General features: G+C 36.2%; 1 protein-coding gene across 2 annotated transcripts in view; it reads right to left on the bottom strand.

Moving 5' to 3' along the window:
- Window positions 1-17637, bottom strand: part of BNC2 (basonuclin zinc finger protein 2) — a 234725-nt gene that overhangs the window by 159717 nt on the left and 57371 nt on the right. The window contains exon 4 of one of the 2 annotated variants that reach the window (XM_066569530.1): window positions 11561-11575. The exons of the other annotated variant lie outside the window; for it this stretch is intronic. Coding sequence (XP_066425627.1) covers window positions 11561-11575 — 15 coding nt within the window. The remainder of the gene's footprint in view (window positions 1-11560; window positions 11576-17637) is intronic. 2 annotated transcript variants of the gene reach the window in all.

Here is a 17637-nt window from a genome sequence, read left to right as displayed (position 1 = left end):
GAATATTCCCATATATTGTCCAAAACTCTCTCCCAAAACAAAAGCATGTATAAGCATCTTCTTTCTAATTTCTTGCCTTTTCTTGCCTCTTCTCACTTTCCTAATTTCTTGCCTTTTCTTAATGACCACCACTATTAGGTACCTCATTATAGTTTGGAGTAAATAACTTTTACCATGTCTTTATTCCATCTTTTCAGAAGGAAGAGTAAAACATATGAGTTCACGTGCAGAGAAGGTTTAACAGATATTTTATATTTTAGATCAGTGCTATTGGTGGTTTATTACAAATCAGTTTCTTTCACTTCCTGTCTAAGCTCGAAAATCATCTTATTCAAAGCAGGCATTGCTGCAGATGTGAGTTGTGCTATTATATAATGGGGACAGCAAAGGAAATATTTTCCTGAAATATCTCACCAGCCCTAGTAATACCCACAATTTACTTACACACAGTCTACATAAACAGTTATGCTGGATTTAGCTCGTGTTTAGCACCACTTGATAAAAACTATTACCAATGTGGTTTACATAAATTACATGTAGTCTGCTCCATATGGAAACCATATTTTAGCAGCAACCAGTGTTTAATAATGAACACTCTGCCCTGCTCTCACACAGGCAGGCTCTTTCTCGCCTCTCTCTGGCTGTGCAATTCTTGTGATTTAATAAGATACTTAGCTCATGAAACAAGCAATTTGAATATTCACACTGCAGTTAAAAAGGGATTAATTTTATCCCATGCCATATTGGTAACAAGATGACTGGCCTCTTTGGAATTTAGTGCACTAAATTATCCTCATCTAAAAGTTTTTTCAAACGTAGGCTGATAACAACAATTCACTGCATGAACATCATTGTTTATCTAATTTATTAATGACTTGTAATTGTTTACTTTATGATAAGTCTCTTTACTTCTGCTCCTATCATATAAAATTAATTAACCAACTGGTCACAAAGAAATACAATCACAAAATGGTCCAACATTTTATCATAACTTTGTGTACCTCTGTAACATTTCAGTATTACTGTTTAAAAATTATGGTACCTTCTACATTTCATTAGACATGATACAAGGTATACATTAAACAGAAAACATGGAGGACTGTATACTAATGATAGACATAAATGCCTTCTTGCACATTTCAAGCTTACTTAGATTTCTCTACCAAGCTAAGGGCAAAAGAGATAATTTTTCTATCAGGTCTGTAAAATTTTAGGCTGCAATTCTGATCCTTTTGAAGTTCATGGCAATTTTATTCTTTTGCTGTGCCCAGATTAAACTCTCAAGTTTATAAAGTGTTTAATATATCAGTTAGCAGGAAGAAAAAGCAAGTTCTAACAAAAGCACTTCCAGAAAAATAAAAAAAGCTATTACAGCAAGACCAGGCCTACCCCATTCCTCTGTTCTTTATTTAAATCTTTAAGATATAAGAAAAAAGCTTAAGGATTTTACCTTAATAAGCTAGTCAGAGAACTCTAATGAAAACCACGAACTAAGAAAAACAAATGTTAAAAGGAAATTAAAAAAGAAATGCTATTTTAAGGTAGTGCTCACCAACTTAGACGAAATCTTCTTAGAAAACCAGAATTAATTCATATAAAATTACAACATTGCTAAAATCTTAAACTTAGTCTTTCTGTGTATAAATACCTATATCATAATTCCTACCTATAACATAATTCCATACAACTGAGAAAGCTTGTATTAAGGATACAATTTTTCATAGTTCACATACAATGTAAACTCCCAAACATCTGGTGAACTTCAAGGCAGAGCTCTCCTTCTCCCCAGAGAGTTATCAGTTGGACTATAATGTTATCAGCTTTCGCACACTTCTCAGTGAGATGCAATCTATTTGCCTGAGAACATGAGGGAGAGCCAGGAATTCCTGTTCCAATTCCAAATTTGTGGACTATCTAAGATTTCTGGTAAGTCAAGAATTCCCAGCTGCCTCACTTTCACAGACTCCAGAAATGAGGATATTTTTATGCCTACTTTTCTGACCAACAAGGATTAATAACTGAATTACTGACCACTATATAAATACTTACACAAAATTTTTTGAATTGTAGGGCTTACTTCACACTGCCTGAACACAGACACTTCAGTATGAAGAGGAAGGTTTTGAAGTATAAGGGACAGCCAACACTGACATGAACAACACCTCTCCTGGGTGCAGATGAGGTGGTGCTGTTTATGTAAACAAAACAGACTTTCAGTTGCCCAAACATTACTGTAGTGCCTTAGTGCTTTATAATACCATAATTCAGAGGCAGCACTTCTCTCCAGACCAACTGATTCATCAAAAGCAGAATCCGAGTTAAAGCAGAGGGAACAGTTACCTGCCATCAGGTGCACAGAATACTTTGATGTGTTCTCCACAGTTTGGGACAGCCAGAGTTGTTTGGCCACTTCCTGAAGACGGAGCTGTTTCACAAACCTAATGAGCTACTAGACAATACTTGGTGGGTGTAGGATCCAGGTACTACTCAAAACCTGCCTTCTGACATGACTTTTATCTATCAAAGACCGACAGCTTTCCCAAACACAGGCTCTGTCATCAGCCCCATGTTTCAAGGGCCATTAAGAAATCTGCACTCCAGCAAGGCAAAAGGGAGCTGGTAAATACCAACAGCAGCATTTATTGTAAAAATGTAGGGAGGAATAGCAAGAAAAGTGCTGACAACTTGAAGACAATGAAATTACTCTTTAAGGGCACTTTTCAAAATTTCTTATAGAAGAATACATTTTCTTAAATGAGAAATCTCATGAACAGGATAAAGTAGTATATTAACAAATTACAATTAGACAGCATGCATCACTCAAAGCTTGAAAATGCTGAAAAGACAAACACAATTTACAGATTTGATTTAAATACCAAATGGAAATTGCAAGTAAGTAACCAAAGTCCCATTAGGAAAGTTCAACTTCATAGATTTAGAAAACTCAGAAATCAGTGAGAGAGAACAGCCAGAAACCAAATGGTACTACTCATTCTTATGGATCCTTTTACTCGACAAATTTCTTTTATACACAGGTGATGAAAAGACCTATAAACAGCATCGCAATGGGTTTATAATTCTAATATAACAAGTAGAAAATCATCCTCACACTATATAAACATCTACAAATTATCTCTATGTAAAGCTAAACTGCTCTAAATTTCTGGGTTGAGTAAATTAAATCAAGCATCCTGTGAAATTTCTAAGAATTTCTTATCCAAAACTTCACAAATTTTTGGTTCCTGTTTTACTGATGCTTTGAATCCAGCTATTCATAATATGCTGAGATTCCTGATATTCAGAAAGCTACTTAACATGGGCAGTACACAGAAAGCTACTTAGCATGGGCACTTTACATGGACAGTTCAGGCAAATGTCTCAAACAATATTTAATTTCCAGATGAAAACCTCATGATTGATTCTGTTTTATAAAACCAGGTGTAATCACTGATAGTGATTACTTATTTTTCAGATAGCAATCTGAATTCTTGGAGAACTTGTGAGTTCCTATTCACAGAGAATACGTATCTAATATCAATAAACAATCATATTTTTTCCTTGTGTAGCTATCACTAAATTCTAAACAAAATCACATGTTGTTTTCACAGATAATTATATACAGTTTGGATCAGATCTATTTAATACAGAAAACCTGGCAGACTTCTCACTGTTATTGTGTGAGTCTGTTACTACTGGCATAAAATTTAAGTATGTTCATACTTTTCTAACTTCTAATTTCAGTGTTCTGCTACTAATTACTAATGTCAAAACCAGAACAAAAGCTCACTGCTTGGCTCATTGACTTCTGCACACAGATGTCAAACACACAGAGTTCATTAATGAGTTCAAGGTGACGAAAACCAAAGAGATGGCCAAAACTGGGCTGTTGATTATTGATTCTTTTCAGATTAGCATGTTCATTACTGGAGAAACTACAGTTAAAACCAAAATCTTAATTTGGCATGCATTCCAATTAATTTTACACTTACATATAGTATAAAGGAAAAATCCAGGAGTCTAGAATAGTCAGGGATATAAAAAGCCATGAATATAAACCTGCTTTGATGAATAGCATGTCATCAAGTGGTTACCATAAAATAAAGTCTAATTCTCAAGACAGATAGAAATAATGTGTTCTGTATATGTAATCCTCTGAAACAGAAGTATAGACATCTATCTACTTCTGTTCAAAATGTCTAATTTGGTCAATTTTTAAAAATTGCAAAGGGGCAACAGTGAGTAGTTACCTGTGTGAGAGATGTAAAACTAGTATAGGAGATAATTTAAAATGTGCATTTACTGAACTTTAAAGAGTGAGAAACTACAATGATGATCTCCCCTTTCAGTCAGCCCAATGTTTTGTTACATTAAAAAACTGTATTTTAACAAATGTCAAACCTGCAGATTTAAGTCTATTCTTGCACTTAGTCACTCTACTGTAATATAATTCTTTCAAGCCAATAAAATAGTAATTATTACATTCCAGTTTCTACATACTCATTAACATATGGCTATAAAATGGGGTAAATGTATTGTTGTTTTATGAACTTCTGAATTGCACTGTTTTTGCAGAAGCTGAGATTAGCTGTTAGGGTAACAGAAATGTGAAATTGTTAACATGAACTCAACCCATAAGAGAGAAACCATCACAGGCTTTGCACCCTTACTTCAGTCTCTCCTAGTCATTTTTGTAAGCTAGCATTCACATGTGCTGTTGTAAAGTGTTTTCTCCTCATATCATAGTGTAGCGGTTCTACAGAAACAGCACAGGAAAGCAGCTACACGATGATGTCAAACTCACAATTAAAATGGATAGTTTTCATATCCAGCACCCTTCAGTTCCACCAATCTGTGGCAGTACATGAAAGGAGAGCAGGTAAATCACATACAGATGTATGAGGCCGCTCCCTTTACAGTACCTCCTAAAATTATTCAGTTCAATACTGAACAGTCTAATCCTCAAAAGCACAGAAGCATTAGAAAGTTCCAAGAATTAATTGTTACCTATATTACTCTGGAAGAAATGTGGGACCTCAGAAGGCAGCTGCCTAAACTAAGTATCCTGTATGCTTGCATACTATGAAGGCCATTTTCTGAAATTCTCCATATTACTCTCCTGATTCACGTTCCCTGACCTACTTTTTGCTTAACTAGAGTAAAGCTACTGCAGCTGCATTCCCACCAGCTACACAAAGTCCACTGTCAGACAGCAGCCATTTTCTGATCTTGCTTTGTTTTTACCCCCTATTATTTGTCGATGTTCTCACCATTAAGAGATTTATTCAAAGGTGTCACTATAAGAACTTGGGAGTTACAAGCACCATAACACCTGCAATCCCATTTTATCTGTGATAAATCCAAAGTCAGTTGGTTACTTCTGTGCTTCAGCTAGGCCGCCTGGTTACCTATAAATCATAACCATGTCCTGCACCTCCAGGTAGGATCAACCCCATTCTATATGTACTTCACAGATTGCTTTTAGGACAATTTATCTCTCTGGCAAGCTTTCAAAAACTACTGCACAACTCATACATAGTTACTCTGACTTTTCAGGAAGGGTCAGTAGCACAGGTGGTCTATTCACATGCACTAATCCCAACAGGTCCCACAGGCACTGTCCTTCCTCACTTTGCAGAGACTCAATGCACGTGCAGTAGGCCTGGCATTTCTTGGAAGCGCGAGACTCATTGAGCATGTGCTGCAGAGAATGTGAAGACATTTTTATGTCCAGGAAATCCTAGGCAAAAATACAATGGGCATAGTTACACACCACATCAGCCTTTCAACAAGGCAATCAGAAATCTGTTTGCTTGCTGATGGATTATTTGTCCTCATGATGAGAATTATGTAGAATAAACAGGACTAGTTACAATAACTGAGTGGTTACCCACATGATAATGATACCTTTGTTCTACTGAAAAGCACCTCCTAGGGAGATCTTTTCCATGTGAAATAATCCAGTGCTACAATTTCTGTTGATTGTACCAATCTGAAAAGCAATTTTAAATATTTCTAAATAGCCTTCTTAATTCTTAGCATATTAAAAAATATTTTCAGATAAGAAAAATTCTAAAACATTTAAACATTTAAGAAAAGACTACATGTTTTAATCTGTGTGGTATTTTAACATTATTAACTGCTGTACTGTCAGCATTCCCTTCTACAGAAACTATCCTGTAAATCAAAATAAATATTTTTAAATTGCAGCCTTTTATAAAAAACAAACAAACAAACAAATAAAACAACTCAGCTACTTTTTCCCCCATGAAGAAAGAGATTTAACACAGATACTTGCAAATTAACTTTTGAACACTCCAAAAACTGTGACTGCAATTATTCTCTCTGTCAAAGTCTCTGGCTGGATAGTAGGAAGGGAGGCATTCTTTTTGACCCCAAAATGTATACAGACAAAAAAGTCCTCCAGAAATCTCTCCTTTGAGTGCTGAAGTTCGTTTGAGGGATTCAGTACATCTAGAGAGTGACTACATGGAAGCCATTGACACCTCAGCTGTAAAAAATGGTGAACCTCTATATACTTGAAGATGTTTATATATATATATATATATATATATATATATATTTATATAAACCATATTCATCCTGATATATCTATATATCAGGATGAATATGGTTGCAGAAAACTATCCATAGATACTGCCTTGAAGACCGAGCCTTAGATCTTAGAAAGTGATGGAATTAGGAAATCCACCCATATTATAAAAACACCAGATACAACCTAAACCTTTGTATAACATACATTAAATTATTACATGTACACCCAACTGCATTCAGCCCCATAGCAACATCCTGCTTCTGTTTTAAGCACAAATATAGTCTTTACTAAAATTCAAATATGTGGGAGAAAGAAAAAAAGAGAACTTTCCTGTATTTGCCATGTATTCTCGTGCCATAAGCAAACATTAAAAGCAACACGTTGCTTAGCAACATGTAGCATTTGGCTTAAACCTGCTTTTCACAGTTAAGATTTATCTTAATTGTTTCATAAGCCAAAAAAAACACTGACCCCCCCCACTCAGCACTCTTCTCACAGTTACAGTTAGCAGAAGGGCATTGATCACTTCTACATTGTATTACATTCTTAGCATAGCAGTTTTAACTTTTCTCTTCTGCTTCTCTGGTCATTTCTACAAAACAAGTTTTGATTAAAAGCAAGTGGACACACAAACAATCAGACCTATGCACAGTAATGTGTGAATAGAAAAATTGAAGTGATTAATTATCATTGTTTAGATACTTAAATACCAAAATGAAAAAGAGAGCAAGCTGTTCATAAATCAATTCTGTTAAAAGTTACTAGTGATGACAATGATTAGAAAACATTATGGTTTAGGTAATTTTTTCTACAATCTCCTCAGGTGCTTTAAAGAGGAAAGAAAAGGGAGTGGATTCTGTTAAGGTCCTAAGAACTCTTGTAAAAACATTATTGAAGTGAGAACTCAGTAACTGGGATAAACACGTTGAAATTAGGCAATCAGCATGACTGAAATGTTTTCTTAACATTTCCCCCTATTTGTAAGCCATCCCTTAGCCGTCTTGATGCTTCTGAAACAAAACCAAGATGCCTCTTTGATTCACAGTAGTGGAAATAAATGACTGAAGTAAATTACAGCTCTGCTAAATACTATGTCCCTCTGCATAACCATCACTTCCCTCATCACTTCAGCGATGCATACATGGCTGGGCAAGAAGGCAGGGGTAGAAAGAAAACTGTCACTATTATTCTTTAACCTGGGTAGTACCTGGGTAATAGCAGACAAGGCAGTACAATCTCATAGAACCTACCCAAAGAGAACCCTGGCCTCATACTGAGAAAATACTGCATGAACACAAAGGAAGCACAGTCTCTGGTCTCTGCTAGGAAGAGAGAAAACCTCAGTCAAGGAGCAAAACAGACATTATAAGTCTTCAGGAAGAGAGGCAGTACTACTGTGCTGGAAACTGTTTGCTCTCTTGTGCTGATTGCCTAGATCAGACTTGAGTTTTTTTTTTTTTAATTTTAAATTCGTTGGGGTTTTTGCCACAAAACAGTAGCCAACAGGGTAACAAGAAATGGAAAGAATAATGATGTCACAAAAGAAAGAAGCAAAGATGTGGGAAATAAGAAGATCAATTAAAAGAAAAAAGTGAAAGGGAAAAAATGAGCACTGGAAGTCTGAGATAATAATGCCATTCTGGACAACCAGTGACAGAGTTAAAAAAGCATCTCCATTTCACTGCAAATACACAAAGGGATGTCATGGGCAGGGGAATCTGCAGTCCCCTATCTGCACGGTTCCAGATAAAAACTGTTCCAAGCCTTCTCTGGATATGGAGGCATGTCTTCTTCCTCATCCTCCACTGCTCAGAAAGACAAACATACCCTAATAAGTGCTCTAGAGAGATGGTCACATTAAGTTATTCTTCCTCATTCAGTCAAACATCTATTTAGTTTGGGATTTACAGGGGTTTCATTTGCTTGTTTCCACCACAAAGAGTAACATAGAAACAATTTATTTTTCTAGAAATGTAAGGATTAGGATCATATGTCATGAAGTAAACAGTCATTGAACACAAATGGGTTGTAATAGCACTTCGCAATATCAGTAATAACACTTTACTAGAACTAATGACCAGAAGAAAAGTTGAAAGAAATACTTCCACTAAATATTGTGGATACTGTTTTCTGTGAACTGTCCAAGCATCACAGTAATTCTTAGGGAAGATCATGTCCCTCAACACTGCATTTTTCAAAATTCTCTTTAACAAAACTAGATGTGTATCTATTAACAGGTTTTTATGAACAGTTACTCAATATGCTTCTGAACATTCTCTCTGTCTGTTCATATCTCCTTTGTGTTTACTTTCTGAAGACTGTTTTCTGCCATGAAGGTCTGCAGAAACAACAAACTTAAGGGGCAGCTTTCTAGGAATGATTTCCAAGAATGTAGGAATCTACATTTGCAGGAATTATTGCAGGAAAAATATGACATCACAAGGAAATGTGATTATAACAGGTTATTAAGTTTCTAAAGTATAGCAGCTCTGTGCCTTTTCCATACAAGTCTGTTTAAGTTTCCCTATTTACACAGTCTAGATACATCACAAAGAAGATTCCTATGATTTCAGCCAAATAAACACTGAAGAAATAAGAAAAAAACACTATGTAAAAAGAGTAATGCCCTTTACTGCAAAATGTCACTGAATCTTGGAATTGTTAGGACCTCTGGAGATCACCTAGTCTCACCCCCTTGACAAGACAAGGTCACCTAGAGAAGGTGACCCAGGAACTCATCCAGGTGGATTTGGAGTGTCTCCAGAGAGAGAGACTCTGCAGCCTCCCCAGGCAGCTGTTCCAGTGCTCTGCCACCCTCAGTGCAAAGAAGTTCTGCCTCATGTTGAGGTAGAATGTCTTGTGCTTTAGTTTATGGTCATTCATCTCATCTTGCTGTTGGACACCACTGAAAAGAGTCTGGCACCATCCTCCTCACACCCACCTTTGAGATATTTCTATGTATTGGTGAGATCCCCTCTCAGTCTTCTCTTCTCCAGACCAAACAATCCCAGCTCCCAGAGTCTCTCCTCATGAGAGAGGAGCTCCAGACCCCTGATCATCCTTGTGGCTCTCCACTGGACCCTCTCCAGTAGCTCCTTGTCTCCCTTGTGCTGAGGAGCCCAGAACTGGACACAGCACTCCAGGAATGGCCTCGCCAGGGCTGAGTAGAGGGGGAGGATCACCTCCCTGACCTGCTGGCCACACTCTTGCCAATGCACTCCAGGATGACATTGGCCCTCCTGGCCACAGGGGCACTGGTGGCTCATGGACAGCTTGTGATGCACCAGGAGTCCCAGGTCCTTTTCCACAGAGCTGCTCTGTGGGAGCTCAGCCCCAGCCTGTGCTGGCACTTGGGGCTGTTCCTCCCCAGGTGCAGGACCTGGCACTTGCCCTTGTTGAGCCTCACCAGGTTTCTCTCTGCCCAACCTTCCAGCTGATCAAGGTCCCATTGAATGGCAGCAGAGCTTTCAGGTGGATCAGCCACTGCCCCCAGTTTAGTGCCATATTGAAACTTTTCACAACCACCCTATACATTCACAACATTGAAATGCTGATACATCGTGCTAAGACTTGTAATTTCCTCAATACACACAGGATTAGTGTAAAATTTTATATGACTCTGACCTGTCCAAAGTACTGCTAGAGATTTTTGTATTTTAATAGTTTTTGCAAGGTGAGTAGCTCAGGCCAATACAGCTACCCTAAGCAGGCACAAGATTTTTATGAATATAGATTGATGACCCTTATATTTATGGATAACAGAAAACATCTTGGCTAATGTAAAGATCTCCTGAAGTCCTCATTTCAAACAGTAGTCTGAAGGACTAAACAGACTATTTATTGAGAAACCTAGTTTCCCAGTCTCAGCTTTCCTGCTCAGGTAACGGTCCCATTGTTTCAAATGGGATCTGCAACAGAGGGCTTGTCATGGAGCTTCAGGATCTACCCTATTTACTTAGATCTGAAAACTGTCCTTACCCTTCATATACCCTGTGTAGTTGTACTGTAAACCAGACTAGAATACAAAATATGGAATGACATAAAAACTGGAAGGCTGTCTTAAATCCAAAACATAAATGATATGCACAGATTTGTTGTAAAAAAGGGAGTTTACTTTTCAACCACTTTTAAAGGGGTAAATAGGATATTAATGGCGCATCTCCTTTGAATTATGTGAAGAATATGGATCCGCAGTATATAAGTCCTTGGCAAAGACACTTATGGATCTGGCCATTGCTCAAATGTTTAGGCTTATCATGCAAAATAATGTTATAAATTCTATAAAGAGTGTTTTCAGAGCTTTGCCTTCTAGACTATGTAACCAAGGCTTTTTTTATGTGTGAACTGCTGAGCCGCTTGCTTGCCTGTCTGCTTCACATTAAAACACATTAAAAAAAGATTAAAATCTACCTGTGAGTTCTTAACTGTACACTAGTTTCGAAACTGTAGTCCAATTTCAAAAATTCTCAAGGACCTCTTAAACTAATAGATGACATTGTTAATTTATCTCTTTATTTAAAAATTAAGTTTAAATTCTGAGTTTAAAGTTGTATTTAAAATAATATGATCCAAGCAAATAATTTCTACAGATAAAAATTTGTGCATAAATTTTGAAACTGACTAACTCCACTAAAGTTTTCTTTTGTTGTCACTTTGATATAATCAAGATTTGATACCAGATCTTTGACAGCAAAGTTAGAGATCAAGAGAAGTAAAAAAAAAGGTTTGACAAGATCATATTACTTAACAATTCCAGCAGGACAGAAAGATTGTTAACAACAAAGAATTTACAGGAACAAGTGTGGCAAGAGGCCTGCCAATTTGTTTTTGTCCTTTCTCCTTCACATACAATTTTTCTACTTCCTTTCACTGGCATTTTCCATACATGAAAACAAATACCTGGTATGTAGTATGCTCCTATTGTCAGAGGTTTGCTGTTAAGCAATTTCTCCCATGCACTGCATGAATACTCATTTGCCCAAAATTATTATGCCTATGAACAGTCACGACAAAAACAAAGTCCTGATTTTATATATTTGTGCAGAAACTCCTGCTATCTTACTACACAAATCTGGACAAAGAAGAAACCAGAAAAAAATGCACTCATGTAGAAGTGTGTTTGCTAGCCATATTAAAAAAAAATTCACAGAAACTCGCTATTTTTCATTGGTTTTTCTCCTTTTATTTATTCATTTTTTCCCTTTGTCTAATGATTTTCTTAAATTTTAATAGCTTGAATCCATATATTTCAACATAAGTCTTGAGGACTTTTGGCAAATTTTGTCAAATATAACAAAAAACTTAATCTATTTCATAGTTATATCAAAGTTGAAACCTTTCCTTATATCCTCTCTCATTACCCCACACCTGCCAGATTTTATAAGATGTTATACACAATTTGTGATAGTATATCCTGTTTAATATAATATTCAAAAACGAAGGAAAAAAACCCTCACAAAACAAGGAAAAGCATTTTAAAACTTCTAAATTTCTAGCCTTTAATTAAAATTGAATCTCTTGGTCTATGAGCTTAGTAGTGTTTTCAGTTCTCTGGGAGATTATAACTGGTAGCTCATTAGACTGTTTTTCACGTTAATTTACTGAAAAGGGTGATATATTTGTAATACAGCTTGTAATGCTATAAAATGGCTCATCAATCTGTTTTATTCATGAAAAGTCCACATAAGGCCACTGGTCTGTTACTGGCAATAAACCTTTGGTGCATTTTCAAAAGACCTGCATATTATTTAGTGATTTATAGATCCTGTCCTGACACCATACTAACAAGGAAAAGCATAACCCAGTCGACAGTACTGAAAAGCGAAGTACATCATGTGACTGTGACATACACGAAGGGAAGACGACCTTGGTCTTGAGTATAACACAGGTTTCACAAGACTTGGCAATGTCCAGTGCACTACCATTTTTAGTTTTGCATCACTGGTGTTCCAGAAAAATTTAATATAGTCTCTGCTCCTTTTATGTCTATGCTGTAATACTTGAGTTATACACTGTTCTTATTGCATACCCACCCTGTGAATCCATGTCATCATAAAGAAATTTTTTTATCTAGGAATCATTTACATCTCTGAATACTACCCTCACTCAATGTTTTGTCACGGAATAATAAAAAAACTCATATGTTTTTAAATAATTTTTTCTTCAACCTGGAAATAGGTTGAAAATAGCATAATTATATTATTCTATAGCCTCAAAAACTTACAAATAATTTTACTATAGCCTCAAAAACTTACAAATAATTTTATCCCCTTTTTTTGTTTTTTGTTACAGTGAAAACATTTTTTTTAAATACTAGTTTAGAATATGGAAAAATACATTTAGTTACAGTAGCACTAGAGAGGGCATAAGGAATAGAAAAGGTATCTCTCCAGTTTTATTGTGCTTTTTATAACAAATAGAAACAGTTTAAAGAGGAGAAACCATAGGTTCCGCTTCAATATTATTCATTTTCCTGGTGACAGAAGTAATTTGGTATGGAAGAATTCTTGAAAATTTCCTTCAAGATTGGAAGGTTTTCAGAATGCTACATAAAGCATTGAAATGACACATTCTGCAAGACAGCTAATTTAGGAAGTTTCATTTGCATCCTTCTCTCAAAAACCTAGGCAATTAGATAAATTTCGATCAATTTCAAACTGTTTGCAATGCCTTCTTTGCAGTTACTGAGTGAAAAAGGGAAAATAACTATAAATGGGAATAAACATGCAAAAACCACTATAAAAAGCACAACGCAAATAATACCAAAAGAAGAAAACTATTTTCTGCCAATATATTTTCATTACTGCAATAGCTATCATTTGACAGATCAATGACAGTGATTACGAGGCCCTATGTCTCTTGGAAGCAAGGAGGTTTTTTCAGTGTAAGTAACATATTTTTTGAATGAAGAGCCATACTAATATGGTAGTATGCTTACAAAATGTCAGATAGCACTTCCCAAAGTCTGTGGGGTTTCAGTTAAGTGTACAACATTGTATGAATTTTCAGAACTCACAAGTTTCAAAAGTTATTTTGTTTAGCAGGACTTACAAAAAGTTGTAATATGCTGGGATCCTTAAGGGACTTCAATTACCAATCTGCTTTACCTTTTTCTGACATGACAAAACCACTCCAACTTGGTGATTTAATGCTTCCGTATCACATAGTATGGTTAAGTGACAGACTTCAGCAGAAATATAGATTTAGGTAGCTTACAGTTTATAATACAAAGCTGAATTAATCTGTTTGGATCAAGACTCTTCCTTGGAAAGCTGCAAAAATATGGAATGTACCTTCAAGTTAAAAAAATAACTAAATAACAGCAATAATGAAAATAAGCAACTTTTATAGAGTAAAGCAAGTCTCTAATAACATATAAGCTCTATATGCTCCTTTCTTCATTTATCCTTTTGGATTTTCTTCGTCTGTCAACTACATTAACTTTCTGCTTTAACTAAAACACAAGTAAACCATTTAAGTAAATTTAAGTAAAATGCTCGTACACAGTACTTCTCTCTCCATTCTATAAAGCACCTTAAAAATAGATAGCAAATACTGCTCAAGTTATGAAATAGTCCAAGGACCAAGTGCATTGTGTTTTAAGGTGGGATTTTAAATAAAAATAGCATTAACCAAGATATCTACGGTGAGTTTCATACTCTATATGCTCCCACAGCAAAAAATCATTAAGCAAAGGATGATGGAACCTGGTGATGTGTAATGTCAGAACACGGAGCTGCATTAAAACTCAGATGAAGAAGGTTTACTACAGATACATTAAGGCTTTACAAAGCTTTCCTACTTTCACAGATACCAAACCATATATACTTGGAATCAAATTTGTTACTCAATTTAACCTTTTGCATAGCAATAGTATTCCTTAATATTGATTTCTGTTCGTCACAGAATGAATGAGGGTGTTAGGGCTGGGGCAGGGAACAAAAAGGAGAGAAATAATATCAATAAAACAGTGAAGCCTTGAAAAAGACACCACATAATTCTACTGCACTGACATACATTGTAAGAAAATGCAAAATAATGTTTAAAGTTAACTCAAATATTTCCCAGAAGTACAGTGATGTTTTTATATGTACAATATGTTTAGGTGATTTTACTATACTAACACAAAAAATTACAATTCTATTAAAACATTTCTGCCTGTGATTAGTGCAAAGTGGGCTTGTTTCTCACTCTTCACAACAGGCCCATAAAAACAATGCCAGTGCTTTTTCTTTGTGAGAAGTAGATGTTATTGTTGTTATTAGTATTATTATTATTGTTGTTGTTGTTATTTTCTGTAGACAGTTCTTGAATTCCTGAATGATTAAGTAGAATTAATGTTTCTTGAATGTTGAAAAAGTGGAAAAAATCAAATTCTCTGTCATAGGGAATGTGGTGCAGAACTGCTACCATGGACCTCTGGAGGGTGAGACGGGAGCTGTTTCGGCAGGCTTGGGTTTCTCTCTGTTTATGTGAAACGGACATTGGCATATCTTGCCTGGACTTTTCCTGTGGGGTTCATATGGTAGGCAGGGTGGGGAATAGTTGTCTGAGCCATACCAAGGTCAGCCTGCTAGAGCTGACAGTTTCTGTCTCTGTACAAAGAAAAGAATCAATACTTTTGGACTACGGCTGTGCCCTCAGTGTAAAACAACAAACATGCAGCGTCTGACATGTTTCTAGGTGATTTGTGGCAGAACCTCTTGTCTGATCTGTATCCAGGAGCTGCTGTGTTACTGCTCTGTGCTTTTCTTCTCTCTCTCGCCCCCCCCAGCTCTGTGATGTCTAATACTTTACTCAGGTACAGAGGCGTGTGTTCTACCCTACAGCTACTTGTCACTCAATAAATCACACCTACAAGCACAGTCTGCACATAGTGATCTGGGCTTTAACAAAGGATCAGAGGGACAAAGTGCAGGCAAGATACTGTAATTATAACAAAAATAAAACATTCAGGGGGTTGTAGCAAAGGCATGGGCTCCCAGGCACTAATAAAATGTTATTAGAATTGCAGTTTTGTTTCAGTCCTTCAGGTTTCATTTTTAACAAATTTTCCATCTTAGATTCTCTTGTTCATCATCCTTCCAAGCTAAAACACAAAGTTTAGGGAGATAACCTATTTTTGTCTATCTATCTATCTATCTATCTAATCTATCTATCTATCTATCTATCTATCTATCTATCTATCTATCTATCTCCATATCTATTTTTAAAAATTATATATAAATATATACACTATATATAAGCACATACACTATATATATATATGTTTTTTCCCCCCGTTTTTCTTGGATAACAGAATAACCGTGTATTTTATTCTGTGGGTCACTGTCACCAAGAGTCAGTGCCAGTATTAATTCCTCAATTTCTGAATATGAATTATTGGGCCAGTTCTGTTAAAACTATAAATATGACCCAAAAGCAAAACGAGCACTAACAAAACAGTTAACTGAACATAATTTGAACAAAATTAATTGGACAGTCTTGAACCAATCAAGGTTTATGCAGTATGTATTTGTTTTGTCTAACAGCATAATTTGGGTGGAAACATTTCCTCAGTAAAATTTAACATATATCACACGGGTATATTTGCCTTGGAAAGAGTTTTACACCAGGCTTGTTCTTCCAGGTACACTACTTCTCAGCAGTTAACCTGTTAGCCAACACAGATACAAGTGCAATGGACAATTATTACCCATTCTGAGTACATCAAATGCATCCATTCATGTTAATTTAGCCATTTCAGCCAAACCAAACACCTTGTAATGCCGGGTGAGTAACTCATCACTGTAAAGACATCATGAAAAGAACATTGGTTAGAGAAGCTCCAAATTTTCTTCCGATCCAGTCAGCAACAAAGAGGCCAATCCTCATCCACGTAATGCAAAAGCAGTGGATCAATAATTGTAGTTTAACAACAGTTAGCCACCAATCATTGTGTGAGGGATTGAAACATGTCTGCATGCAAAATATATTTTAGATTGTCTGGGTCACAAGATCAAAGCCTCTATGCTGGATTTAATGCTGGGGGATGAGATCTGATTGGGAAGAAGCCCAGGATAAGGGGAAAGGAAAGACAATCAAGGATTAGGCACACTCTGGAGCAAATGCTTTTAATTCGTACTGGTTTTGGAGAAGTGAGATCACCACATCTGCTCTATGCATTGTTCACCTTGGCACTTTCCCACCATTTTGAACAGTGGCAAGCTTCCACATACATCCTTTTGCTGTTCCTTATTAAATCAGCATCTCACTATTCACAGAAAGAACAAGCAGCTTTGCTTGCATATTTTAATGAACAAAGACTTATTTAAGCACAGTCATTACAAATGAAAGTCATGTTGATGAGCTTGCAAAGGGTCAGCACTTTCTTACTAGGAACAACTGACCTTCTGCCCATACCATACTTGCTGATTTCTCCCACTGAGGAAAGCACAGGACTATCACTCTTGCTTGCCCACACACAACAGAAATGATGTCACTGTCCCAAAACACCAATATTTCTATGAAGTACCTACTATTACTGACCTGAAGACCACCCCTGAATAAACAGAGGAAAAAAAAACAAAAAAAAACCCAAAAAAACCCCAAACCACTCCACAGAAAACAATGTTAGAAAGTTAACAACAATCCTAAATCTGCTGAACATTTACTGCTGGCCTGAATAACTCCAGATGGTCCAAGGAGAATATCACTTTTTGATCCTTTAACTTAATACTCAAAACCACAATTAGAGCCCTGAATGTCAAACTCCTAATGATTCCCTTACTCTTCAGAAATCTGGCTAACTAGCTACACACTGTGACCCTTTCAACAACGGATCCAATTCTTTCCTCAAGCTTTGTGAATCTGTACATAATTGGAGCTGTCTACAGGGAAAGAACTGCATTTGCCATATGGTTGTCCTCCAAATAAACAAATAAAAATGATCCAAAACAAGAATTCTCACATTCTTTTTCTTTAGTTATCATAAAGTCCCATGGAAGTCATAAGTATGATACTTCACAAAGAATATACCAAAATAGCCCACATACTCTTTTTCATTGAAATAGATGGAACTCACTGGTTGCCAATTAAAGTCCAGT

The sequence above is a fragment of the Molothrus aeneus genome, chromosome Z (assembly GCF_037042795.1).
Source record: "Molothrus aeneus isolate 106 chromosome Z, BPBGC_Maene_1.0, whole genome shotgun sequence".
NCBI lineage: Eukaryota > Metazoa > Chordata > Aves > Passeriformes > Icteridae > Molothrus > Molothrus aeneus.
The sequence above is the reverse complement of the archived record's forward strand: the minus strand, read 5'-3'. Positions and strand labels throughout refer to the sequence as shown.